The sequence below is a fragment of the Pogona vitticeps genome, chromosome 7 (genome assembly GCF_051106095.1).
Source record: "Pogona vitticeps strain Pit_001003342236 chromosome 7, PviZW2.1, whole genome shotgun sequence".
Lineage (NCBI taxonomy): Eukaryota > Metazoa > Chordata > Lepidosauria > Squamata > Agamidae > Pogona > Pogona vitticeps.
Window position 1 is genome coordinate 12,508,443 of NC_135789.1, and position 23,420 is coordinate 12,531,862.

The 23,420-nt window shown below is 52.0% G+C and overlaps 4 protein-coding genes across 12 annotated transcripts in view; 3 read left to right on the top strand and 1 right to left on the bottom strand.

Moving 5' to 3' along the window:
- PALM (paralemmin) overlaps window positions 1-3,254 on the bottom strand; it is a 38,141-nt gene extending 34,887 nt beyond the window's left edge. For 5 of the 6 annotated variants that reach the window (XM_078379005.1, XM_078379004.1, XM_078379002.1 and 2 more), the window contains exon 1: window positions 2,499-3,254. In XM_078379005.1, the coding sequence (XP_078235131.1) occupies window positions 2,499-3,154 (656 nt within the window). In that variant the 5' untranslated portion in view covers window positions 3,155-3,254. Of the gene's footprint in view, window positions 1-1,500 lie in introns of all 6 variants that reach the window. The other variant, XM_078379006.1, reaches the window with a different exon arrangement.
- Window positions 3,255-6,161: 2,907 nt separating this feature from the next.
- LOC110072594 (uncharacterized) lies at window positions 6,162-10,822 on the top strand. Its single transcript, XM_020781072.3, has 4 exons — window positions 6,162-8,134; window positions 8,608-8,671; window positions 9,315-9,384; window positions 10,198-10,822. Exons 1-4 carry the CDS (start codon window positions 7,610-7,612, stop codon window positions 10,352-10,354), a joined length of 816 nt encoding a protein of 271 aa, XP_020636731.3. The 5' UTR covers window positions 6,162-7,609; the 3' UTR covers window positions 10,355-10,822.
- A 2,117-nt stretch (window positions 10,823-12,939) lies between these two features.
- On the top strand, window positions 12,940-16,796 carry LOC144584007 (uncharacterized). The gene is made up of 4 exons (XM_078379009.1): window positions 12,940-13,244; window positions 14,932-15,028; window positions 15,133-15,181; window positions 15,596-16,796. The coding sequence occupies exons 1-4, from the start codon at window positions 12,990-12,992 to the stop codon at window positions 15,723-15,725; spliced, it is 531 nt and encodes a 176-aa protein (XP_078235135.1). The 5' UTR covers window positions 12,940-12,989; the 3' UTR covers window positions 15,726-16,796.
- A 344-nt stretch (window positions 16,797-17,140) lies between these two features.
- Window positions 17,141-22,641, top strand: CCDC194 (coiled-coil domain containing 194). 4 transcript variants are annotated; one of them, XM_020781069.3, is made up of 5 exons: window positions 17,141-17,869; window positions 20,180-20,276; window positions 20,750-20,882; window positions 21,611-21,752; window positions 22,367-22,641. In XM_020781069.3, the coding sequence occupies exons 1-5, from the start codon at window positions 17,387-17,389 to the stop codon at window positions 22,388-22,390; spliced, it is 879 nt and encodes a 292-aa protein (XP_020636728.3). In that variant the 5' UTR covers window positions 17,141-17,386; the 3' UTR covers window positions 22,391-22,641. The 4 variants fall into 4 exon arrangements, with proteins under 4 accessions (XP_020636728.3, XP_020636729.3, XP_072833938.2 ...); XM_020781070.3 differs by having other exon boundaries at window positions 21,611-21,706; XM_072977837.2 differs by having other exon boundaries at window positions 21,611-21,691.
- Window positions 22,642-23,420: the final 779 nt, after the last annotated feature.

Consider the following 23,420-nt stretch of genomic DNA (forward strand, 5'->3'; position numbering starts at 1 on the left):
CAGCCGGTTCCTGCCGGGGAGGGAAAGCTCTCGATCTCAGTTTCTGGATCCTAGGCTTGTCACTGGAAGACCGTCAAGCACATCTCCGGCTCGTAGGCGGCTGGCAGACTCCGAGGAGGGAGACGCTGGAGACGGGAAAGATACTGGACGTGAGTGGAAGCAACGCCTTGTCTCTCCCGGCGGAACACATCCAAACAGAAGAGCCACCGAACCAGGATTTAAAAGGCCTGGAAAGGCACCATTTCTCCACCCAGAGGCCAGAAAGGGGGAAAAAAACACCCACAATTCACTCAGGAGTTTTGGGTCTGTTTGCTCTCTGGATAATCATTTCCCCCACAGCTGTGGATTTCTCCATATTTGCAATAGGAAGAATGTGAGGATTCGTTTGTTTATTTATTTTAAGTCTTCTGAATGCTATCTGGCTCTGACTTTCTGCACCTTTAGCGTCCTTGCTGCTGAATTACGGTTGCCGACTCTTTCCGCTGTCCGGGGGGAGAAAGAGATCCAGAAAGAGTTGGCCACCCGAAGCTCCAAAGCCCAGGAACAGCCCCAAAGAACTGGGGTAGTAATAGCTCTGGAAGTGTCCTCAAATGCTTGTGACGGTCACTTTAGCCACCAATTCTGCCCCATAAAGGTGAGCAGCTGGATTAGGGCCAAATCACAAGGGTGGGGGGTCTTTTGTACAGTGAAGGGCTCTTGATGGCCAAAGCAAACCTAAGGCACTCGAGACATTTTGCATGACAAAGGGGGATCCCCAACCACAGAGCCATTTCTTTAGGAGCTCTTGCGAGGATCCAAGTTAAGCCGGGGAGGGGGGGAGAGAATCCCCAGGGGAGAGGAGGGTGGAGGAGGATGCCCAAGGTCCATGCCCATCGGAAAGCCCTGGCTATGGGGGCCTTGTAAAAACTCAGCAACACCACCAGCAGGAACAGCAAGCCAACCAGGAAAGCCCAAGACAGGGAGGGAGTCAAGCAGGCCAGAGAGGAAGCAAAAGATTGCCGAGAAATAAAATAAAAATAAAGGCAAGCTCGCGGTTGGTAGCCTGTGAAACGGAGGCAACGAGACGCCCCCCCCCCCCCGTGGTCCATGATGTCCTGCCTAGTGGGCTTTTTTCCCCTCCACCCCCGTCAACTGGGTCAATTCCCAACAGGGCCAAATAAATAAATAAATAAATTAGATAGATAGATAGATAGATAGATAGATAGATAGATAGATAGATAGATAGATAGATAGATAGATAGATAGATAGATAGATAGATAGACAGACAGACAGACAGACAGACAGACAGACAGACCGACCCTGGCGGAGCTCTGTGCCCAACCCTAAGATGTCCTCTTTTGGCCCAAGCCATGCCTCCCACTCAGAGCTGCGAAAAACCCAGAAAAGTAGGCGAACGAAACAAAACGAAACACGTTGCCAGGACGCCTCACCCCCGCCCCCTCCCCCCGGTCGGACCCTCCCAGAGAAGGGAGACAAGAAGGACTCACTCACTCGCTCACTTTGCCACCGGGAGCGTCTCCGGACCGAGCCGTAAAAAAATCACGCCAGGGAAAGAAGAGGGAACGGGACCCCCGAATCCGTGGTGTGTGGGGGGCGGATGGGCTCCAAGCCCTCCGACCGCGGATCCTGAAACCTCCGGATGAGAGCGAACGCTCCGCGCAGCGCGGCCTCCGGCTCCCTCTGGCGGCCCGTTCTGGCAACGACACCTTTGGAAATCTCGGCTTCCGGAAATGTTTCCTTTTAATACGATATTGGCAACATTTTCTGGCCGCAGATGAGGAAACCCGCGGATACGTGCTACTTGGAAGCCGCGCCGCCCCCGAGAGAGCGCCTCGTTCACCGGCCCTGGCATCCGACAGGCTCTCTCCGCCGCCCAGCCGGAGTTTTATCCCGCCGACCGGGCTGCTTGCGGGAGCCCAGCTGCCGGCGTTTGCCGGCTGGGGAAGGAGCCAGGCTCCGGGTTTGGGCCCCTCAGCCTCCCCGGGAGGAAGGGCTTTCTCTCGAGGAGGCCTTCTGCTCCCAAAGCAGCCTCTTCCGTGGCCCCTTTCCGCCTTAGCCCGCCTGCAAGTGCCTGACTCAGCCCCCTTGGTTTCTGGGGGGGCTTCTTTTTACTCCCGCGCGTTGCCTTCCACCTTTCCCCTTTTGGGAACGGCCCTGAACCCCCCCCCCGAACCCTCCTCACTTTTTGGGGGGGCTTGGCTTTTGGCTTGGCTTGGCTCGAGGGGCCCTCTGGGCGAAGCAAAGGCTCCCTCCAAAAGCTTCTTCCTCTTCTGTGGCTTTCTGGTGTTTTTTTTTTAACCTGGCCTTTATTTCATCCTTTCTGAAGGATTTGTACACGGGTGGCGGTTTGTCCGCTTTCGATCTTGTCCTTTCTCAGGTGGAAGCCGCCTTCGGTCCTTTTGAAGGAGAAAGGCGGGCTAAAAACATTTTAAGCAAGCAAGCAAACAAATGTGTGCCCCTTCGGAAAAGATACACACACAGAGAGAGAGAGAGAAACTTCTCTAGGTTTCCGCTTTGGGGCCTCTTGGTGAGAGGGCCTGCGTGGGTCTCCTTGGAGCGCCTCTTCCTTATCGGCCGCCTTCGTCCTTCCCCATTTTTCTGCCCTTCGAAAACAGACATTTCCCACTGCCACCCCCGCTTGCTGCCGGCTGGAGGCTCTCCTCTCCTTTCCAAAAACACAATAGCTTTCGCTTTCTGTGTCATGTGAATTCTCGGAAACCAGGAGGAAGGGGGCTGGCCGGTCAGCCGAAGCAGGACGTGGGGGTCGGGCCAGTGGGGCAGAGGAGAGAGAGGAGATTTCCTTTGGGGGGGCACCAAGACGACGCTGGGGCCCTCGGACGGATCCTCTGGATGGGAAGCGAGGCCGGCTGGCACCCCGTGCCCACTTCGCCCACCATGGCCGGGATGGAGAAGAGGAGCAAGCGTCTCTGGGGGTGCTGCATTGGGGGGTGTTGCGCCGGGGGGTGGATCTTGGCTGTGATCTTCCTGGGCCTCTATCTGGCCCGGGAGCTGTCGAGTCCGGCTGTCCAGCTGCGGGAATGCCAGTGGGAGCTGCAGAACCAAACGGCCCGGGCCCGGGCCCGATCCACCTCCGCCCAGGAGCGCCTGAAGGCCTTGGAAGCGGAGCTCAAGCAGGCCAGAGGGGAACTCCATGAGCTTTGGACCCAGCAGGATGCCACCAACCGCAGCCTGGCCGAGACCCAGGGGCGCTGGGAGACCTGCCACTACCAGCTGGTAAAAACACACATACCCCGGTCCCCTTTCGTCTCACCCTAGAGCAATATTTCAGAAGGAAAGCAACCACCACCACCCCGGTTGTCTGGGGTGGCGTTTAGAGAACCTGCCTTTCTTACCCCACCGATTAGGGCCCACAGGGCTGTGTCTCAGCCGAGGCAGGCCACGCGCCCCACAGCCCTGGGCGGGCACCTCTGCTGGGTGAGGAAGGGTCTGTGTTCGGGGCCTCTGTGTTAGGATCCGTGGGGGGGGGCACGCTTCCAAATTCCAACCCTCTCTCACCACGACACCCCCTTGGGGCAATGTTATCCGTCAACAACTTCACCAGAATCCAGACCAAAATTCAGTGAAGTTAGCTGAAGTTTTCTTCCTTTTATGATGATGATGATGACAATGATGATGTTTTTAAAAGCGCTGCATCATGGGGGTGAGACATTTGGGTTTTAATCAAGAGCCTTAAACCTCTCCTGTCCAGTATTTCAATCTACGTCTCTCTGTTTGCAACGCAGATTCACTGGGAGTCCAAGCTGGCATCGATGGGTCTGAGGCTGAGGGTGTCTAGATCCGGGTGTGTGTGTGTGTGTGTGTGTGTGCAGAAGTTCCATTTTGTACTGAATTCACCCCAAAGGGGCCAAGAGGCCACCTGAGGTGTGTCGGCTTCTAAAAAGCCCACCCAGTCGGGTGGCTCCAATATTGTGAACTTGAAGCCATTTTTGCTCAACCAGTCCCAGCACTTCTGCTGGGGGGGCGAGAGGAATTGAACCCCAAAACTCAAAATTCTGACCATAGCACGTCACCATAGGATGCCTGTGTGTGTGACCCTTGCAACTCAAACGTCTCTCTTGCCTTGTTCCCTTGTTCCCTCCTCCTAGGAAACCATGCGGGAAAATGCCACCCTCCAGGTGACTGAAGCCGCCCGGCACGAGGCGGAAAAATGTGCAGCTGAAAAGCGTAAGACAACCGGGGGGGGGAGCTTACTGTTGGTCAAGGGATGCAACCTGGATGGAGGGGGGGAGAAGGATGATTGCCCTATGGGTCAAGAGGGGGCACTATCTTTTACTGCCCCACCCAAGAACCCCCTGGGGAAGTGCAGCGTACCCCTCTTCCCATGGGGTGCCAGGTGTGGCCCGAGTGAGAAAGATGCTGCTGCTTGGCCACGTGAAGCAGCCACGTCACCTCCTGAAGGAGGAGCCAAGGCTTGTCTCCGGGTGAAGGAAATCAGGGGAGGGGGTCAGGTGGGATGGCCTCATGGGGTCCCCCTTCATCTCTGCAACCCTGTTTGGAAAAAAAAAAACCACCACCGAAAGAACAGCCTTGACCCATGTTTTTAGAGAGCAACGAGAAAAGCCACAGACTTAGCAACCCCCCCAAACGTTGCTGTGGACCCCCCTCTAATTTCTGTGGGGCGCAAGCATCCAGCTGATCCCCACCCCCCTTGCCAGCCTTTCTCTTCCTCCCCCAGAAACGCTCCAGCAGGAAATCTCGGACCAAGCGCAGGAGCTGAAGGCAGCCCACAGCCAGAGCCAGGAGGAACGGTGAGCATCCTTTTCAGGCCCCCCACCCCCCACCCCGTGTTCCCAGAATAAAACCCCAAAGGCCTTCCAGGATGAAAAAGCCTGCCTGGTTCCCCCCCCCCAGTCACCCAGGCACTGTGTTCATTGTGGGGGGAGGGGCTTCTGGAATGGTCCTTCCTCCTCTGTTGTTGCTCCTTGTGGCTGCTTTTCTAAGGCAGACTGCCCCTGCACGGAGAGGCTCTATTCTGCTTGGTTAGTAACTAACGTTTAACGCGTTGTTTGTAAGAGTTTTCAGCACCACCGTAAACACGACGGATGGTCGCACATCTGTGGCCTTAACTCTTGTGCCCCGGGATCCCTGTTGCCAGCCCTCGCCATCCTTTAACCAGACAGGGTTAGCTGCTGATGAGTCAAATTACTTAAAGTGAATAAGTGAGGGGCTCAGCCTGTCCTCTCACCACAGCTGACGCTCACCCGCTTTGCTTCCCCAGGGACCGATGCAGCGCACAAACCCAGGAGCTGAAATCTCGGCTGGAGCAGCTTTCCAGCGGTTCCACCCGGGTCTCCTTTGGGGCTCCAGCTACAGCCTTCATCCTTTCCGGAGCTGTCTTCCTCCTCCTCCTCTAACCCTTTCGGACTTGGCCGCCACCTAGTGACTGTAAAAGGGTGTGACGTCCCCAGCCACTTCGTCCACCGATCTGCACCCACCTTTTCCACCTGCAGAGCAGTTTTGGAGACTTCGTGGGGGGAGAAGATAACCTTAGCACCCCACCCTGTCCCATTGGGGTGTGGGGTCGCTTCTTGTCTTGCCCTGGAAAATAAAGGCATTTCTGGCACCCCCTCCTCTTCCTCTTCCTCTTCCTGCTTTGGGCCAGTGAGGGTGGAAAAGCAAGCAAAACACCTAGGAAATGAATGGGCTATGCCTTGTGAGCTCGGGGGGGGGGAGAGAATTCCGGAGCCTGATTCGGGGAATATTCTTGCAGGGGGATCTTCTCTGTGGTCCCAGGATCTCTGCTTGAAAAGGAATCTAGTAGAGACAGACGAAGAAGGAAAAAGTGCCCCAACTCTGGGGAGTCCCTTGGGTTTAAACTGTGGACAAAAGTGCCTTATCTCTTGGAAGTCTTTTTAACCCCAAAGGGACTCCCAAGAGTTAAGGTGCTTTTGTCCACAGTTTAAACCCAAGGGATTACCCTGCCCAAACCCTGGACAGTTCCCGCATAACAGAGACACATGGACACACAGACACACGGACACACACACACACACACACACACACACACACACACACAAAATGAATGAGCTGAGAAATGAACATTTTACTGTCTACAGTTTACAGAAGCATTTGGAGGATGATGGGTGCTGTAGTCCCATAAAACCGACCCTGCAAAGAACCTATTGTGGTATATGTATATGATCAAGTATATGTTCCCAGAGTTTGGGGCCCTTTTCTGGACCCAAACCATTCCATGGGGGAGGGGGCTGCCCCTAAGAACATAGTAGCCAGAAGGAAAAGATACAGCCGCACCGCACCGCGCGAGGAAACCAGAAACCAGCGTGTGGCCAGAGCCGGAAACCAGGCCTTATTATGAGGAGAGGCTGAAAGAACCGGGCATGTTTAGCCTGGAGAAAAAGAAGTGTGAGGGGGAGATCGGGTCGCCCTTTTCAAAGACTCGAAAGACAGTCCTACAAAGGAGGAAGGGCAGGATCTGTCCTCCGTCCTCCTAGAGGGCAGGGCACGCAACCAGGGGCTCAAGTGAGAGGATGCCAGATTTCGGTGGAATATCAAGGAAAACCTTCCTAACTGTTAGAGCAGCACGACAACGGATCCCATCACCCTCAAGGGAGTCGCTCCGACGTTGGAGGCCTTCAAGAAAAACTTGGATCATCCCCTGGCAGGCCTTGGATCAGGATTCCTGCCTTGAGCAGAGGGGGTTGGACTGGATGGCCTTGTGGGGCCCCCTCTTCCAACATCACTTTTCTATGATTCTATGAAATGCTGCATTACTTCTTTGTTCTTATGTTGCTTTCTTTTTTAGTTTAATTTGACCGATAGGTTTGTTTACATTTTTATAGTGTTAGGTGTAGGTGGCTATTTTTTCGTAGGTTATTCTTTGGTAGGTTATCGCTGTTTATTTTGCTGTGAACCGGCCAGAGCAGAGTGGCCTTTGGTAGCCAGATGGGCAATATATAATTTAAATGAACAAACAAATAAACAAAGAAATAAATGGGAGCTGAGCTGACCCTCTCATCTTTTTTTTTAAATGAAAAGGCACATGGAAAACCTTTGCTCCAGCCACTACTTGATTTACTTTTTTTTCCTTCCATCTTGAGTACTGTCTATTAATGTGTTACTTTGTTCTTATATTTTAAATTGTTTATATTATATGCTGTTAGCCGCCCAGAGTAGTCAGTTGACTAGATGGGTGGGGATAAATTCAATAAATAAATAGATAGATAGATAGATAGATAGATAGATAGATAGATAGATAGATAGATAGATAGATAGATAGAAAGAAAGAAAGAAAGAAAGAAAGAAAGAAAGAAAGAAAGAAAGAAAGAAAGAAAGAAAGAAAGAAAGAAAGAAAGAAAGAAAGAAAAAGAAACCAGAGGGTGTGTGTGTGTGTGGAATTCTTTCTCCCTCTTCCTGGCCCTGCAGTTTCTTTTCCTTTACCAACTCCTGAGCAATTCAGTTTCGATTCTCCTGGTTCTTTTTTCTGTTGTTCGGTCATGTGCATTTTCAGAAAAGGAAGGGGAGGAGAGGCCTGGAAGGGAGGGAGAGCAAAGGGTCAATGTTGGGTGTCACAGAGCAGTTCTGAATGTTTTTGCTTCGCTGCTGTAGCAGAAACAGCTGCCTCTTGCAATGGGTTCAGGGATCCCCTATAGGCGTCTCCCCACCTCTGTGTGGGACAGAGTAGAGGAGAAGATGCCCAGCCTATACCAAACTCTTTCAAACGTATATAAGACGTGGGGGAAGAAGCATGTTTGGTGCGGTGGAATCATCGCCACCCTCTTCATCTTCTTGATCGTGTCTCTAAGTTGGCAGAAGCCAGAGGTTCACCCCGAGCCAGACGATACCCTTTCCGAAAGATGTGCACAGCTACAAAGAGAAGTCTCCGGTCTGCAGGCCACGCTCAAGAAGCACACGGAAGCCGCGGAGAGGGAGAAGGCAATGCTGAAAAGCGCCCTTTCCAGGAACTGGGAGCTGTTGCAGAAGGAGAAGGCAGACGGCGAAGCCCTCCGTGCTCGGCTGGTCCACTCAAACCAGACCGAGAAGCTCTTGGAGAAGACCAAGGAGGAAGGGGTCCAGATGCGGGCTCAACTGGAAGCTGCCCACCAGGCCCTCAGCGAAACCCGGCAGCTACGGGATGCCTGCCAGGACCAGCTGGTAATATGAATTTTTATCCATTGTTCTCTCCTTTTCTTTTCAAAATTTCACCGGAGAACAAACCCTGCCAGGAGAAGTGGGTCAGGCCGACGGAGGGGAGCGACCGGACGGGTCTTGGCCCATTGCTGTTTTGGCCCCTGTCCCTCGCTCTCCCTTTTTCGGCCTCCAGTCCGTCAACAAGACGGCCGAGGTTAGCAGATCCACAGGAAAGCAGCATGTTTTGCGGCTGTAGTTTCTCTGTGGGTCGCTCAGGCCTCTGGCTGTGGAGTTGGAGGTGGGGAGTTCGATTCCCCCCCCCAGGGTGCCTCCTTGACAGGGGCTGGACTGGATGATCTCGTAGGGTCCCTTCCAGCTCTGCTGTCCTAAGGTGAGGAGGATGAAGAAGGGATGTGAGCTTGGCAGGCTAGCAGGTGTATATGAAAAGATGGAATAAAAAGGCTCCCATTTCCCTTCCCCCCCCCCTCCATCTGCAGGCAGGAATCACAGCCCAAGCGGCAGACATGCAACGACATGAGGAAGAGAAGAAGAAGCTCCAGGGTGAGAGTAAGGGAAGGTGGGACTGGGGGGTGCGCATGTTGTGTTGCACACAGAGAGAGGGGTGGAGGGGAGGACCCTGCGGAGCACAAGATCTCTTCCCCCCCCCACAAGTGGATCCAGCTAACCTGGCCCATCAGAGCTGTCCCTGGGATCGGGCAATCAGGGTGTCTGATTTGCTGCTGGTCAGGGCCGGCTTACCTGCTGGTAGTTGGGATGGAAGGATGCCAGGCAGCCCACCCCCCTCCCGACAGGGTAGACCCCCATCAAGCACTGCAGCGTTCCAGGAACAAAGGGGTTAAGTTCTGAAGACCCTTCAAAACAACCCAGCCAGCTCTTTTCCAAACTGCAGGAAGTGAGGAAAGTGTGGGCTGTGACAATCCTTCAAGATCAGCCCTTAAGGAATTCCTTCTTCTATTGAGGAGCCTGTTCTCTGCTGCCCTCCAGGGGCTGACCCCTGGTACCGCAGCCTAGGGATTGCCAAAGGGGTTGCAAAGCGCCAGGGTGGTGGGATAATAAGGGGGAAACGGGCAAGTCTCAAGCCGAGGATGGGAAGGAGTGGGTGCCCTGATTTAAAGAACAGCTCCGTGAAACGCTTCCAAGGAAATCTGATTGGTGCTTTTCCTCCTTCTTCTTTTTTTTAAAGAGGAAATTGAACACCTTCGACAGCAGGTGTCCAGGATGGCCGATGAGCTGCGGGACATCTGGACAAAGAAGTAAGAACCCACTGTGGACTTTTTTTTGTGTGTGGTCTACCCCCCCCCCCATTTCAATGCTCATAATCGTTTGGAGTTGTGCTTTTAGAATTTCCTTTTTTCAGAAACTCCCACCCATCTCGGACTCCTTTTCCACCGAGGGTTTCCTGCCATGGGACCTTACCTACCCTAGTTCCAAGTTTATTAAAACTGGCTTTCCTAAAGTCCAGAATGTAGAACCTGGTAACTTTCTCCTTCCCCCCCCTCCTCCCGAGAGTTTCCTCTTGCTGCCACTTCTCCCACCAAAAAGTCCTCTCCGTTGGTTTGGGATCGAGTCCAGGATAATAGCAACTCCTCTGGTTTCTCCCACTTTTTGTAGGAGAATTTCTTGGAAAGGCCGTACGGTGGCAGAATTGGCCTCCCAACGAACGGAGAACAGGATCGGCAGCTGGTAGAAGACAGGAGGACCCCTTCATGGGTTCCAAAGGCCCCCCCCCATGCTGAAAAACACAGATTTAGAGCAAATACTATTATAATAGTGAATGCCATACATAACAGGGTCTCTGGTGCCCTCTTGTGACCAGTTCTGGTAACTTCACCTTTAGAAACCTCTATTTCTGGGATTTTTCTCTTAATACAGTATTTTTAGATTGTGGATAAGTGAATCAGTGGATACCGATCCCGAGGAAAAGGGGCTCTTCCTGTAGAACAGATTATAAGCAGCTGGCGTCAGAGGCTCTGTTCTGTTTCCCAGGTGGTGGCAGGGGGGGGGAAGGGTCAGGAAAGAGCCGGCCATTTCCCCCACATTGCTTAACTTGTTTGTGGTCTTCTCAGAGCAAACTGCGAGGAGAGAATCCAGCATCTGGAGGAGCAGCTCAGTCGGCAGCAGAGATCCACTGAGAAGAGCGAGGAGATCCCGCCCATCGTCCTTTTCCTGTCTGGTTTTGTTGTGTGTGCTATATGCAAGTGTTTTTGTGCTGGAAACAACTAACCGCCCCCAAACCCCCCCCAGGAGGAAACACCTGGGTGAGGAGCAGGTGAACTGGGAAACCATTCATAAACTTCACCCTGCTCCCAAATTGTTAGTTATTTGGTTTATTGTTTTCTTATTTAATTTATTAATGGGTCTCACCCATTAATAATTTCTTTCCTTAATTTATTATTATTAATAAACATTATTTTATTAATTTATTATTAATGAATTTTAGGCGATGAGCCATTTTCCTCACTTTTCTCTAGGTAAATTAATATCGGATCTTTACTTAAGAGAATGCACCGGTACACTGTTTTCTTCGCTATGGCTATTTCATAGAGAAATGAACTTAATATTTAATTTTAATATTTGCAACTTTTTTAAAAAATTCAATTCCATTGTTTTTTTCACTGCATTTTTAAGCCACCTTGGGTCCCATTTCTGGGAGAAATGCATCATGTAAATAAAATAAAATAAAGGATGGTATCCTCCTTGTGGATTATTTCAAATTGCATGAAGTCATAATTTTTGTGTAAATCAAAACCACTTTTAAAAAGCAAGTTGTTTCCAAGTTGTGTCAGCTCAGAGCAGGTAAGCTGAGCCCTTGAGGTTTAGACCTTGTGTGGGGTCCAGATCTCATACAGGGGGCGTTCCTGTGGCTTCCTCTAAGGAATTGGCCTGTCTCATATTTAACCTTCCTCTTTCTCTGCTGCCTTCCACTTTTCCCGGGTATTACTGCCTCTTGCAGGGAACCCTGTCTTACGACGGGCCAAAGCAGGACAGCCTCAGCTTCAACATTTTCCCCTCTGGGGATGGTTGAGGCAGGATTCAATCCAGGACCCGCTAGTTCGTCTTTCAGCCAGCCTGGGATATCCGCAAAGCTCTCCCTCCAGCACCACCTTATAAAGGAATTGATTTCTTTTTTCCCTGATTAAAATAAAAACAACCCAGCAGGCATCTCAAAAGGCAGGGAAAAGACTGAGGTGTCTGGGAGAGTGACCAGGGCCATGTAGGCCAGAACGGGGAGCTTTGCAATGGGATCGCCCCCCCCCCGAAGCGCTCCCTCCCTCCACCCCCAAGATCGGGCCTGCCTGCCTGCCTGCCTGGCCCATCACCTCTCCCCGGTTTCTCTCCCGATGATCTCATGTTATATTTTATATTGTTTTATTATATAGTAAGCCACCCAGAGTAGTCAATAGACTAGATGGGTGGGGTATAAATGCAATAAATAAGAAAACATATATATATATTGCCCCCTGGCCAGGGTATCAGGGCCCAATCCACTACACAGGGGAACAGAGCTGGAACCCTAAGGCTGGCAGGCAAGGCAGGAACCACAGGATCTGAGAACCAGGCTGGATCCAGGCGGGGGGGGACATGCAGGCTGGAGCGTCAGGGCAGAAGGGTGCCTGCGTGGAGGAGGCGAAGTCTGGTGGGGGGGAGAGATCCCCTCCCAAAACAGGCCTTCCCTCCAGGGGTTTTTCCAGGGGGGCCCTTCGGACATGGCTCAGCAGCGGGGCCTGACCCTGCCAAAACCCGGCCCTTCCTGGGTCAGGCTGGCCCCGATCCTGCCCTTCCCTAACCAGGGACATGTAGGCCTGATCCTGACACCAAGTGCCAAGGTTAGCAGGGGTGGGGTGGCCTGTCGGCCCCTGGACGTGCCCCTGGGATGGCTGACATCCGCAAGCCCTTCAACTTCCCAGAGCCTGATTCTGACCTATTCCCAAAGATCAATGTATCCCATTCACCTCTAGCCTATTATTTTATTTATTTATTTATTTATTTATTCATTCATTCATTCATTCATTCATTCATTCATTCATTTTAATATCCCGCCTATCTGGTCTGGTCAGTAGTCCTTTTACTTCCACCGAGGAGGAGGTGATGTTTTTGTTGGACTACATGTGTGTCTGTCTGTTTTTCTACTGACTTGTACAGATTGTATACAAATTTCACGGAGGGCATACAAAGTCCCCCCTGCTTTCATTTATTGGGGGGGGGGTAAATTTTTCCCCCTTCCATTTCATGGCCCCTAGCCGACGGAGATCCTACACGCTCTTCTTAGTATGCTGGTATCTCTGGGTAGGCAATGTTTTTTCCTGTTTGCAGGATTGCACCGGGGGGGGGGGGCCCTGCTCAGTTCGGCTGTGGAAGGTTTCTCCGGCGCCACCAAATCTTCCCTTGACGCCCCCCCAAGCGCGTGGTCTATGGTGCTTCGTGGTTCATCCCTCCCTTCCCCCCCCCGCCTCCCTGGCGCGCCTCCCCCCCCCCCCGGCTCTCCTCTCTCCGGGTGATCTCAGCCGGAAAAGCGCAGGCGGCGGAGCGCCTCTCCAAAAATAGCCGGCGCAGAGAGCGGCTCTTCGCCCTCCAGCGCCCGGACGCCTGGGTTCGGCCGCCCAGAGGAGGAGGAGGCGCCGGGGAAGGGCTCTCGGGCCGGGGGTCCTCTAGCCGGTCGCGCCCCCCCCCGGGGGGCTCTTGACTGCCCCGCTCGCCCCCCTCTTGCTGCCGCGGAGGAGGAGAAGGATGGGCGCCCTCCCAGCCCCGCCGGAGCCCGGTCTCTTCTGAGCCCTCCGTCGGGGCTCGATCCTGCTCGGGGGGTGCGTGGGTGTGGGTGGGTGTCGGGGAGGGGGGTGTCCGCCTCTTCCCCGGCCCCATGGGGGACTCGGACGGCTCGCCCCCGCGGCGGTGGGGCAGCCGGAAGCTCTGGGTCGCCGTCTCCCTGGTGGAGCTGGCCATCATCCTCATCCTGGCCGCCGGGCTGGCCCACCTGGCCACCCACCGGGAGGGGGAGCCGGGCCCGCCGGAGCGGTGGCCCCCGGACGGCAGCGCCCTGCCCGCCCTGGGCGAAGGAGGCCGGTGGACCCTCCAGGCGGCCACCCGGCAGTGGAGGCTGTGCTGGAACCACACGGTAGGTGGGCGCCTCGGCATCATCTCCCCCCCCCCGCTCCCGTGCCCTCTCTTCTGCTGGACGGACGGACGGACGGATGGATGGATGGATGGACGGAGAGACTGCCCGTTTCCTCCGCAGGGCCTCCTGCCCAGGAGAGCCAGCCTGGGTGGCCTGGGGCAAGCGGCTCGGGGGTCCCAGAGGCGCCCCTTCCAGAAGAAGGGAAAGGGGGGGAGAGAAACCACTTCTGAGGATGCTCTTCCTGGAAAGCCAGAAGTCGGAACGGCCCCAGCCATTGAAATCATTCTTTCAAGAATCCCCCATTTTTCCTGAACATCACCAGGAAAGGTGCCCGGAGAATCCCTGCCGTTCCCGAAAGAAATTTGGGGGGGAAAGGCGTTCAACGGGATCAAATGGGGATTTATTTCTTGATTTGTCTTTTCCTTAAGTTTTTGAAAGCCTCTCCCTCTCCCTCTGCGGAAAGCTGCCCTCGGAGGGGGGGGGGGGGCGTTGGCAAACCTTAGAAAGAACCCTTTCACATCTTTTCCCCCAGGAGGGTGTCAGGGAGACTGGTCAAGTTTTTGCAGCCAAAGCAGAACAGCAAAATGTTTCCTGCTTGCTCAAACAATGCTTGTCTCTCTCCCCCCCCCCCCGTCCCGTCCAGTCCCGCTGGTCTTCCTTTAAATGTCCCAATCTTGTCCATGTTTATTTACCCAGAAGTTAGTCCCAGTCAGGGATCAAGCTTCAAGGGCAGAGGATGGCAGATATCAAGAGGAGCCCTGGTTTTATTATTTATTTATATTTTATTATTTATTTAAATTTAGATTTATTTAATTCCCCCCCCCCACTAACCTGAGGGTTCCCCCCCTTTTTTTTTTAAATGCAAAAGTAGGTGATGCTTTTTAATTGGGCCACTAAAAAAAAAAGAAACAGCAAGCTTTTGTGGATCAAATCCACCTCCTCAGGCTCTAAAGCCCTCTCTCCGTGGACGGGGCAGAAAACCTGTCCAAAAATGAATGTTACTTTAACTAGGAGAGATAATCAGTTCTTTTTATTAAGCTGAACTTTTCCTTTTTAGTTCCTTTAAAAAAATATATGCAATGCTAGTATTTAGGAAGAATTGGGGGATGGTGTGATGTGCAGTGGTCAGGAAGTTAGACTAGATTTGAGGAAAGCCGAGTTTGAATCCCTGCTCGACTGTGAACCGCCCTGAGCGACCAGTCACTCACGCTCGGCCTGACCTACCTTATAGGGTTGTCGTGTAAATACAGATAGGAGGAGGGAAGTCCTATTGCACTGGTTTGAACTTCTTGGCCCAAAAGTGCAAACTTGAGCAAGCAAAAATAACAAACAAAAAACATTTCCGCCTGCTGCTTATCTGTTCTACGCCTCAGTCAGGTCCTCCTAAGCTTCCAAGGTCACTGGGATAGTGAAGCCCTTATTTTGCCTCAGCCCCAGTGAGCTTTCGTGGCTGAGCTGGGATTCGAACCCAGGGCCCCGAATCTGAGCCCGTCATTCTAGCTACCAGACAATGAAGCTTCATCACAGAGAGACGAGATGGTGGTAAAAGACACACACCAACAGGGTTTCATCCTATAGAGAAGGATGGGGTCAAGGGTCCCGAGGTTGTGGTTGTGTTGTTTTGTGGGGCAGATGAACCTCTTAAGAGAAAGGTCACCTTCTGTCTCCGCTTCTTCCTTCGGGGCAGAAAATCCTGGAAGCCAACGCGTCCGCCCTCAGCACCGAAGCGATCCAACTGGGCAATCGCTTGCGCCAGAAAGAATTCGACATTAAAGCTTTGGAAGGTGAGAGGATTTTACCGTTATTTCATTTGTGAAGATGTCCCCTCGGGATGCGGGACGTCGACCTCACTGTCTTTCCTGTCCTGCCTTTCCCTCCCATTCGGCAGGTGAACTTTTCATCTTGAAAAACTGGACAAAGAAACTCGAGGAGCTCAAGTAAGTGAGCCCGTCCGGATTATCAGGGTTGTGGGATAGGGGGATCTTGTGAGGGCATTCCTGCTATGATGTGGCTGGGGAACAAACTCAGAGTCCAAATCCCATGTTACAGGAAAAGAGGTTATTGCATATTCCCTGCTCCCCCGGTGTTTTCCCTCCAAAGACGCCATTCCTTCAAAGCTGAGTCTGATTTGCAAAGGTACCCCTGTGTTTATCCTCAATTACCAGTCCCAAAATCTGCAATGTGTGGAGTCAGTATAAACACTGGAACTCATGAAAAAACAACTCCCCATTTCAAAACATGAACTCGAAGGTATGGGAAATTTCCGGACGCGGTCTCCTGAGAAAGAAACACCACTTTTCGAATCCGTGTCTATTGGTTTCTCTCTCTCTCGTTCTCCCTCTACTCTGCAGCATCCAACAGAGAGAGATCATCACCCACTTCCACCAGCAACAGAAGCTTTGGTCCGACAGCGGCCACCTCCACCACTGCGGCGTGGCCTGGTTGGTGGCCTCAGTGGTCACCATGGCCCTTCTGCTGTGAAAGAGGATCAGGGGAGCCACTGCCTCGCACCCAGGTCTCGGGAGGGACCTAGCCAACGCTGTGGGCACCACCACGGAGCCAGGGCACGGGACGGACGGGTCCCCGAGGCAGCTGGACTTCTGCTGGGGTTCAAAGGAGAAAGGGAATCTGTGCATTTGGGGCTCAGCTGTGTGTATTTGGGGCGGAGGGTTATTTACCCCCAAATTATATGGGGCTGTTGCTTTACCAACCAGCAAATAGGGGTACAAGATGATACACATTTAGAGGTATCTGGTAAAACCTCTGCTCCCAGGCCAAACTCTGTCCCTCCCTACCCAGTGATTCCGGCTGTTTTCCTCCTTGCCAGGAGCAGGTCTTTTGTGTGGCTAACGCCTCTTAATAGCTAACTCAAAACCAAGCGGCTTCCAGACACGTTGCTCTAGAGCAGGGATCACTCACAACCACCTCTTTGTTTCTCAGGGACTCACGGACACAGCCTACAAGCAAGGGGAGGAACAGGGCAGCCCAGGAAAGGAAGTTGTCAATTTTGCTAGTCCAGAGTGTTGGCACTTTAATAGCACACATCCTGGTGCCACTGCAAAGTCACAACACTTTTGTGCGCTTGCCAAGCGTGTGGCTTCTCTTCCTCTCCCTAGCCCTTTCGGGCGGTGTCCGTCACCTTCCGAAATAAAAAACAAAACAGCTTACACTGGAAATGCAATAGACTGAGCGCAGTAGAAAGCACTCACTTTTTCCTCACTGCCACAGCTAGAACTGGGGTATGTGTGTGCACAACCCTGGTCAAATTATGAAGCCACACAGACATCACCCGTTATTAGAGGTGGAAATTCCTTAACATCTGAAAAGCGTCTGAGTGCGCAATAAGAGTTTTCCTGGTCTTCCCGTTAGCTTTTGTTTTCAGTCTTCCTCGGATTCTGAAGTTTGACCTGAATCGAGTCTCTCCAACACTGCCAGATGCTTCCTGTACTAATAACAAGGTTTTCTTGGGATGGGGGGGATGTCTTGCCTAAACTTCTGTTCTTCCCTCGATCAGCCCGGCTCTGTTGGAAATAAAATGAGAACGGGATCACACGGCTGGCTTGGCTGCTTTCTCTCTGAGGTGTCTCTAAAAGGGAACGGATGTTTATATAAGGATGATTATGGTAATAACACTTAGCTATGTGAGACACACGTTCACACAACACACTTACTACCGGAATTGAGCTTGGAAGTCCAGGGTGTAGACGGTTTTAAAGGGCCCCAATTCATGGTAGGGAACTGGCGGGTAAAACCTCATCACCCGTGCTGCCTTGATGGATCCTCCATGGTTAGGAGCAGTGTATCACTCTTAGTTTGTGAGTCAATTTGCACCCATCCCTTCGTCCGCAAGGAAGCCAGCCAGAAACGGCCTCTGCCTCAATGTTGCCTTCGGGAAGCCTGCCCGCGTCCTCGAAATTGCTAGGTGTGGCCCGCAACCTTGGGAAAGGCCGGGTCGTGGCTATTCCCGGCATCTGCTTCCAAAACCAGGAGAGATCCGTCCGGGGGCCGAGCGGGTTGTTTTCCCCACTTCCAAGTGGCTCCGTTTTTGGTCTGTGGGCGAACTTCTCTGGAGAGGCCGCGTCCGGCAGGTGCACCCCTCCTCCTGCCGTGACCTTTGCTCCGTGGCTTGCGGTGAGCCACAAATGACGGGTTTGCCATCCTCCTGGAGAAACCCACGCAGAGAAATTATAGTGGATCCGAAGCAGGCTCCTGGCAGTTCTCTGTCCGCTGCCCGAGGTGTCCAGCCGGCGGGTGCTGCCTCTGCCGAGGCTCCCCCCCCCCCGGGCGGCCCCATGGATCCCTCTTCGGCCACGAAAGCCACACTGAAAGTCCTGGGCCTCTGCTTCATCCTCCTGCTCCTGGTGGCCGCCGTGACGGTCTCCGTGGCCGTCCTGGTGAGGCACTCGGAGGCCACCCGCCAGCTGAGAGGGTGCCAGGAGAGGGCCGCCAACGAGACGGCGGCCCTGGCCGACCGGGTGGCCGAGCTGGAGCGCGAGAGAGCCCAACGGGCCAAGCAGTTGGAGAAGCTGGCCCAGCGGGAGAAGGACCTCCAGAGGCAGCTCGGCCAGGCCAAGGAAAGCCGGAAGAGGCTCAACGCCACCGTGATGGGCTGCCTGGAGAACGTGGTACGTGGCGGTGGTGGGACCAAGGGGAGGGAAGGCGGCATGGGCTGGTCCAAGGGTAGACTGCTCCTGCCCGGGGAGGTTCCACTGGCCGAGCGTGACTAAACCATCTGGATCTCCCCACGGATCAGTTTCCGAGAGCAGGAGAAGAAGCCACCCTCTCTGGTAACCAATTAGCCATGCTAGGCAATTGGAACCTTCCTATACAGGAGCAGTTTATCCCAGAATTTGACAAGCCTTTGTAAATTGATGCCTTTCCTATTTTCTTCTCGGCTGCTTTGCTTCTAAAAGTAAAAGAGCTTAAAGGCTTCGGTTTCACCTTCTTGTTGGGGGGGGGAACCCTAAAACATCAGATCCTGTTGAGTTTCTGGGTTCCTTGCCTTTTTCCAGACCTTTGCAATGAGCCTTAAGGGCTTTCAAACCCATTTTTATCTTTGCTGTGCATGAAAACCATTCTGATACTCGGGATGATATAAAGCGGGAGGGGGGGGGAGAGAACCTACACTTACACACCACCACCACCATCACCACTCTCACTAACATCCCCCCCAGGATGTTTTTTTTCGAGGAACCTGAAGTGGTCGGAAACCAAAATGGGAAAAGTGGCCCTTTAAAGGCATTTAACCGGTTTTGCACTTTGCACGCGCTTTCTGACCTTGCTGCATGAAAACTGGGCAAGCTTTTTCCTTTAGGGAGCCAATCCATCTCACATGTGGTCTTCCCTCTTTTCCTGCTGCCTTTCGCCTTTCCCAGCACGATGTGTTGTTCCCCCCCTCCCCTCCCCCACCCCAGAGAATCCTGCCTTCTCACCAAATGCCCAAATCAACCAAACCAACTGGGAAAACTCTGGGAAATCATTCCAAAATGCAGGAGCGACCACAACCCATTGCCTTGGTTGCTTCTGGAGGGTTGCCCCTTCTTGTGTTTGGAATTTGAACACAGCCCTGGTCTCGTTGACGGAAGCGTTCTGTGTAGTTCCCAAGCTTACCTATTGCTGACGGAAGCGTTCTGTGTCGTTCCCAAGCTTACCTATTGCCCTTCGAGCAGAGCAATATCCGTTCGTGCCAAGAGGACTGTTTAGAAGAGACGCCCTCCCTCGCGAGCAACCGGTGGGAAAAAAAGTATCCGTCTACGTGTTTGTCTGCTTCAAGCGGGCCAGAGTTCTTGGCGACGCTCTCCAGGGATGCGGGAGCGGACGAGGAGCCCCTTGGCGTTTGCAAACAGCGGCAGCCGGCAATCTTGCCCTGGAATGGAAAACCCAAACATCTGCCTTAAGAGGAAGGAACCCATTAATTCTGCCCTGCGAACATGTAAACAACCACGCTTCAGAAAGACAAATACATTTTGTACGCGCTCAAAGGAAACCCCTTTGTGACAAAAGACGTCTTTTTCACGCAAAAGGGGGTGGAGGGGGAGGACGGAAACGAACCTTTTGCTTTTCAGCCCTTGTTTACCAAGCCGTTCAGGGGCGTCGTCAACGCATCAGGAGAACGCAATTCGAATCCTTTATTTATTTATTTATTTATTTATTTATTTATTTATTTATTTATTTATTTATTTGATTTATACCCCGCCTATCTGGACTACCAGACCACTTTAGGCGGCTTCCAATACAGAATAAAACAATAAAACACAGGAATGTACATGATCGTTCGATAACAATTACAAGAAAAGAAAAGAAAAATAAAATAGGGGAAAAATAGAGAGAGAAATCAGGAATCAGAATGATCTGATGAAGTTGCGTTTGGGAGCGGGAGTTCGGGCTCTGCACCTCCCAGAATTTGCAAATCACTGCCCCCCCCCACAAAAAAGAGGCAATTTTTCTAGGCTCTGAAAGAAAATCAACAAACAGCCAAAGTGGGGTTTAAAAACCAAAGGCTGGGTCCACCCTTGACAGTGGGAGTCCCAGTTTCACGGCCTGGCCTCCATCCGTGTAAGTAAGGGATTGGGGGGTGGGGGAATCTGCAGTTTGTGGCATCAACACTGATTCCCTGGATGGGACAGGAGTGGGGAATCCAGAGGCCCTCAGCCAACTACAAATCCCATGATTCCACAGGAAATTGGTATCAAGGGTCCGCTCCGGATTTCATTCCTCTGGTTTTCCCACATATCCTGCCTCCAACTTCTCCAAAAATTGAATGTCTGGCCCATTTCTTTGAAGAAGGGGGCGTGGCCAGAGACAGGGAGGGAGGAGCCAGCTACAGGGAGGGGTGTGGCTTAAACAAAAGGGTTGGAGGTATCAGAAAGCGTGCGGGGGGGGGCAACTTTTCTTTTTTTTTTTTAACATGATTAAAAGACTATATTCTTTTGCAGACCCGGTTGGATGCCAACCTGTCAGCCCTCCAGAACGAGATGTTCACCCTCCAGGCTGAAGGAATGGATGTGAACAGTCAGAATGGGGCCCTCCTAGGTAAAGTGGCCAGACAGAGCGGGATGCAAAAATAAAAAAATAAAAATAAAAAATAAAAAAGGTGGGGGAGAGCTGGGGCAGATGCTGCTGGGGCCACTGGATGGGGCTACATGAAATCTCCTGAAGAATTTGGAACTTCTGGTAAAATTCTCCTACGATTCTTAATACCACAGCGTTCTCTTATCCACTGGATCAGGACCTGCTGATTCACTTACGGTCTGGAAATATTAAAAGAAAAATCCCATAAATGAATAGATGACGTTACCACAACTGGACACTAAAGGAAGCCAGGGACCGTGTTCTGTATCATGTTCACTATTATACGCATTTTTCAGCATCCACCGGGTTGGGGTGGGGGCTTCGAACCAATCTCCTGTGGATGCTGGAGTCCTATTGGTAATAGGTGACTAAATATCCTCGGTTTGGAGACCTCTCCATCCTTCACTTTCTCTGTTTTTCTTCGCCGCCACCAGCGGAAATGGCCCAGTGGCGTGAGCAGGTGACGGGACTCGAAGGCCGGCTGGCGGGCGCCGTGGATGCACGAGATGCCGCCGAGGCCGAGAAGGAGGCCTGCAACGCCAGGCAGGATGCGCTCCAAGAAAGCCTGTGAGTCAAGTCACACACACACACACACACACACACACATCATTGTTTACCTTTTCACCCAAGGAGACCCACTTAGCCAAACTCAGGGAAAGAGGAAAAACACGGACTGGATCCAGCTGAGCTGACCTTGCTTCGGGTTTAGGCTCCTTTTAAAGGATTTTTTTTAAAAAAACGATGTCAACCACCTTGGGTCCTTTTAAGCAGAAAAAGGAGTTTTAAATAAATCAATAACAGGGTGCCTTGTGCTCAAAGGTACACTGCTCCTGAACCTGGAGGTTCCAACAGCCAGCCTAGCTAGGAATGGATGGTAAACCATTAAAAATGCAGTTTTTTAAATATAATATTCTTAGGATACATATATTCTTTAGGATATATATATATATATATCCTAAAGAATACAACAGCATGCCAACCCTTTCCCCGGTCACAGGCCAGCCACCCAAAGCCCACTGACATGAAAAAGCTGTTTCCCCTCCCTTGGGTGAAGGGCGACAGAAAGAAGACGAGGCGCGTTTCTCTTGGCAGGGAGTTCCACAGGCTAGGGTGCCACCCCCCAGCAGCCTTCCCTCTCTGAGGTCCCCACAGAATGAGAGCACTGGACCCGTATTCACTTCTGCTCCTGGGTAACAACGTTCGCCTAGGGAGCCGAGTGCAAATCAGCCCCCTTTCTAATGACTATCTCATGGGCTCAGCTTTTTAAACTCGGCCACCCTCTTCTCCCAAAACAGGCAGAGCTACCTGGCTGAGATCGCCTCCCTCCAGCGCCGCCTCCAGGGCCGGTCCTCGCCCTCGTCCTCGTCCCGCCGCAGGTGCCCCCCCTTCCGGTACTTATTCTGGGGGCTGGTGACCCTTTGCGCTCTGTTCCCCCTTGTAAGTTGGAGAGGAAAGAGCGGGTGTGTGCAGGGAGGGGGGTGAGAGCACAAGAGGGAATATGAGGGGCTCCATGTAGGGCACTCAAAAAGGGGCCAGTGTTAATTAGTCTTCAGAGTAACACAGGGCTCTGCTGAAGTGGTACTCTTCAAAGTAACACAGAGCTCTGTTCACCTAGTAGTTTTCAAAGTGACACAGGATTCTTTCATTCTTCATCTAACAGACTGAGACAACCCTCTTGCCTCCCAGATGTCATAAATCTGTTAGCTTTCCAGGTATCACTGAACTTCTAGTTGTCTCTCCAGCTGATGAACAAGGCCTCCCAGTTCGGAAACGGCTGCGTATAAAAGGTCTAAAGCTTCAATCCTGTAGTCTGTTCAGTTCTCTGAGAGTAAATCCATTAAACTCCACAAAACATACTTCTGAGTAGACCTTTTTAGGAAAGCAGGCTTTCTGGATTCATGGGATTAAGCATCCCTGGAAGCCGAGGCCATAATGATTATGTCAGCCTTCAGAGTCACACAAGGTTCTTCACTACCTATGCAGTTATTTCTAGCCCCTCTTCAGGAACTGTGGGTTGCTGTTTTTTAACTATAATTTTAATTATTTTCCAGGAAGGGCTGAGCTTTCTCCTCTAGTCTAGAGGACCTAAACGGTGCCTTTGATGGGCAGAAGATGAGGAAACGGTGTTTTTCTTCACCCATTGTCTTCAAGGATGCGGTCGCAAGGAGACCCACTCCAGATCTGCTGGGAAGTTACACTTTCAAGAAAGAACCAAGAGGGAGAAAAATTCAGGGTGCTCCTAACCATCAAAACAAGACAATTTTAAAAAAATGTGTTGGAATGTAACTATCCAATGAATTAAAATTTATGATTTTTTTCCTGTCAAGTTGGACGTTTTTGTTTTTTTTTAAATTCAATCTCAGTGTATATTATGGCTTTTTTCCCCTCCTTGAATCAGCTCCACTTGTCCAGGGCTCTTCTGCCTGATTCGCCCTCTGAACAGCCCTATGAGGTAGGCCGGTCTGAGACGGAGTGTAACAGATCCCCAGACTCACCTAGGGATATGTCGTGGCTGGGCAGAGATTTGAACCCAGGGCTCTCGAAACTTGTCTTTAAACACCCCTTGAGGGCTTTGATGCCAACATTAAGCAGGGCATTGTGTGTTGGGGAAATATTTTTTAAAAACCTGGCAGGGTGGGGTAGCATTTTACCAGCCCGAGACGGCCGAGTGAGGTGTCTGGCTCAGGCTACTATTTCTGCTCCTCGAAAGGAAACCACCGAAGCCGGAGGTCAAATCCGGTTGTCTACAGAGAGCTCGGAGCTCCTGAGCCAATATCCGTCCCCCCCACCCAGGATTTTTTTGGAAGGTTTTTCCTGTTTGGCTTGGTGATGTCAAGAGAGAGGAAGGTTTACCTGGGAATTCGACAAGCTCTTGAGAAGCAAAGGGTTTTGGGGAAAGGATTTGGGAGAACTTAACCGTCCAGTCCGGAGGGGCTGATCAAAACCCTGTCCTAAGAGGAGTGGAGCTGACGTTTCCTTTCCTCTTTTGGACAAAATGAGAATTTTTTATTTCCACCCACCCACCGACCCCAAAACCAAACCAAAGATGGGAGGATTTGAGGTGGACCCCATGAAGTCTGCCTTGGTTTGCCTCCCAACTTTCAG

Bases quoted from the DNA above. Each gene is read 5' to 3' on its own strand.
- LOC144584007 (XM_078379009.1), top strand. From the start codon at position 12,990: ATGGGGGACTCGGACGGCTCGCCCCCGCGGCGGTGGGGCAGCCGGAAG. The intron at 15,029-15,132 runs GTGAGAGGATTT...CCCATTCGGCAG, and splicing joins CGACATTAAAGCTTTGGAAG to GTGAACTTTTCATCTTGAAA. The intron at 15,182-15,595 runs GTAAGTGAGCCC...TCTACTCTGCAG, and splicing joins AAGAAACTCGAGGAGCTCAA to CATCCAACAGAGAGAGATCA.
- CCDC194 (XM_020781069.3), top strand. From the start codon at position 17,387: ATGACGGGTTTGCCATCCTCCTGGAGAAACCCACGCAGAGAAATTATA. The intron at 20,277-20,749 runs GTAAAGTGGCCA...CGCCGCCACCAG, and splicing joins TCAGAATGGGGCCCTCCTAG to CGGAAATGGCCCAGTGGCGT. The intron at 21,753-22,366 runs GTAAGTTGGAGA...ATTATTTTCCAG, and splicing joins TTTGCGCTCTGTTCCCCCTT to GAAGGGCTGAGCTTTCTCCT.
- LOC110072594 (XM_020781072.3), top strand. From the start codon at position 7,610: ATGGGTTCAGGGATCCCCTATAGGCGTCTCCCCACCTCTGTGTGGGAC. The intron at 8,135-8,607 runs GTAATATGAATT...CTCCATCTGCAG, and splicing joins ATGCCTGCCAGGACCAGCTG to GCAGGAATCACAGCCCAAGC. The intron at 8,672-9,314 runs GTGAGAGTAAGG...TTTTTTTTAAAG, and splicing joins AGAGAAGAAGAAGCTCCAGG to AGGAAATTGAACACCTTCGA.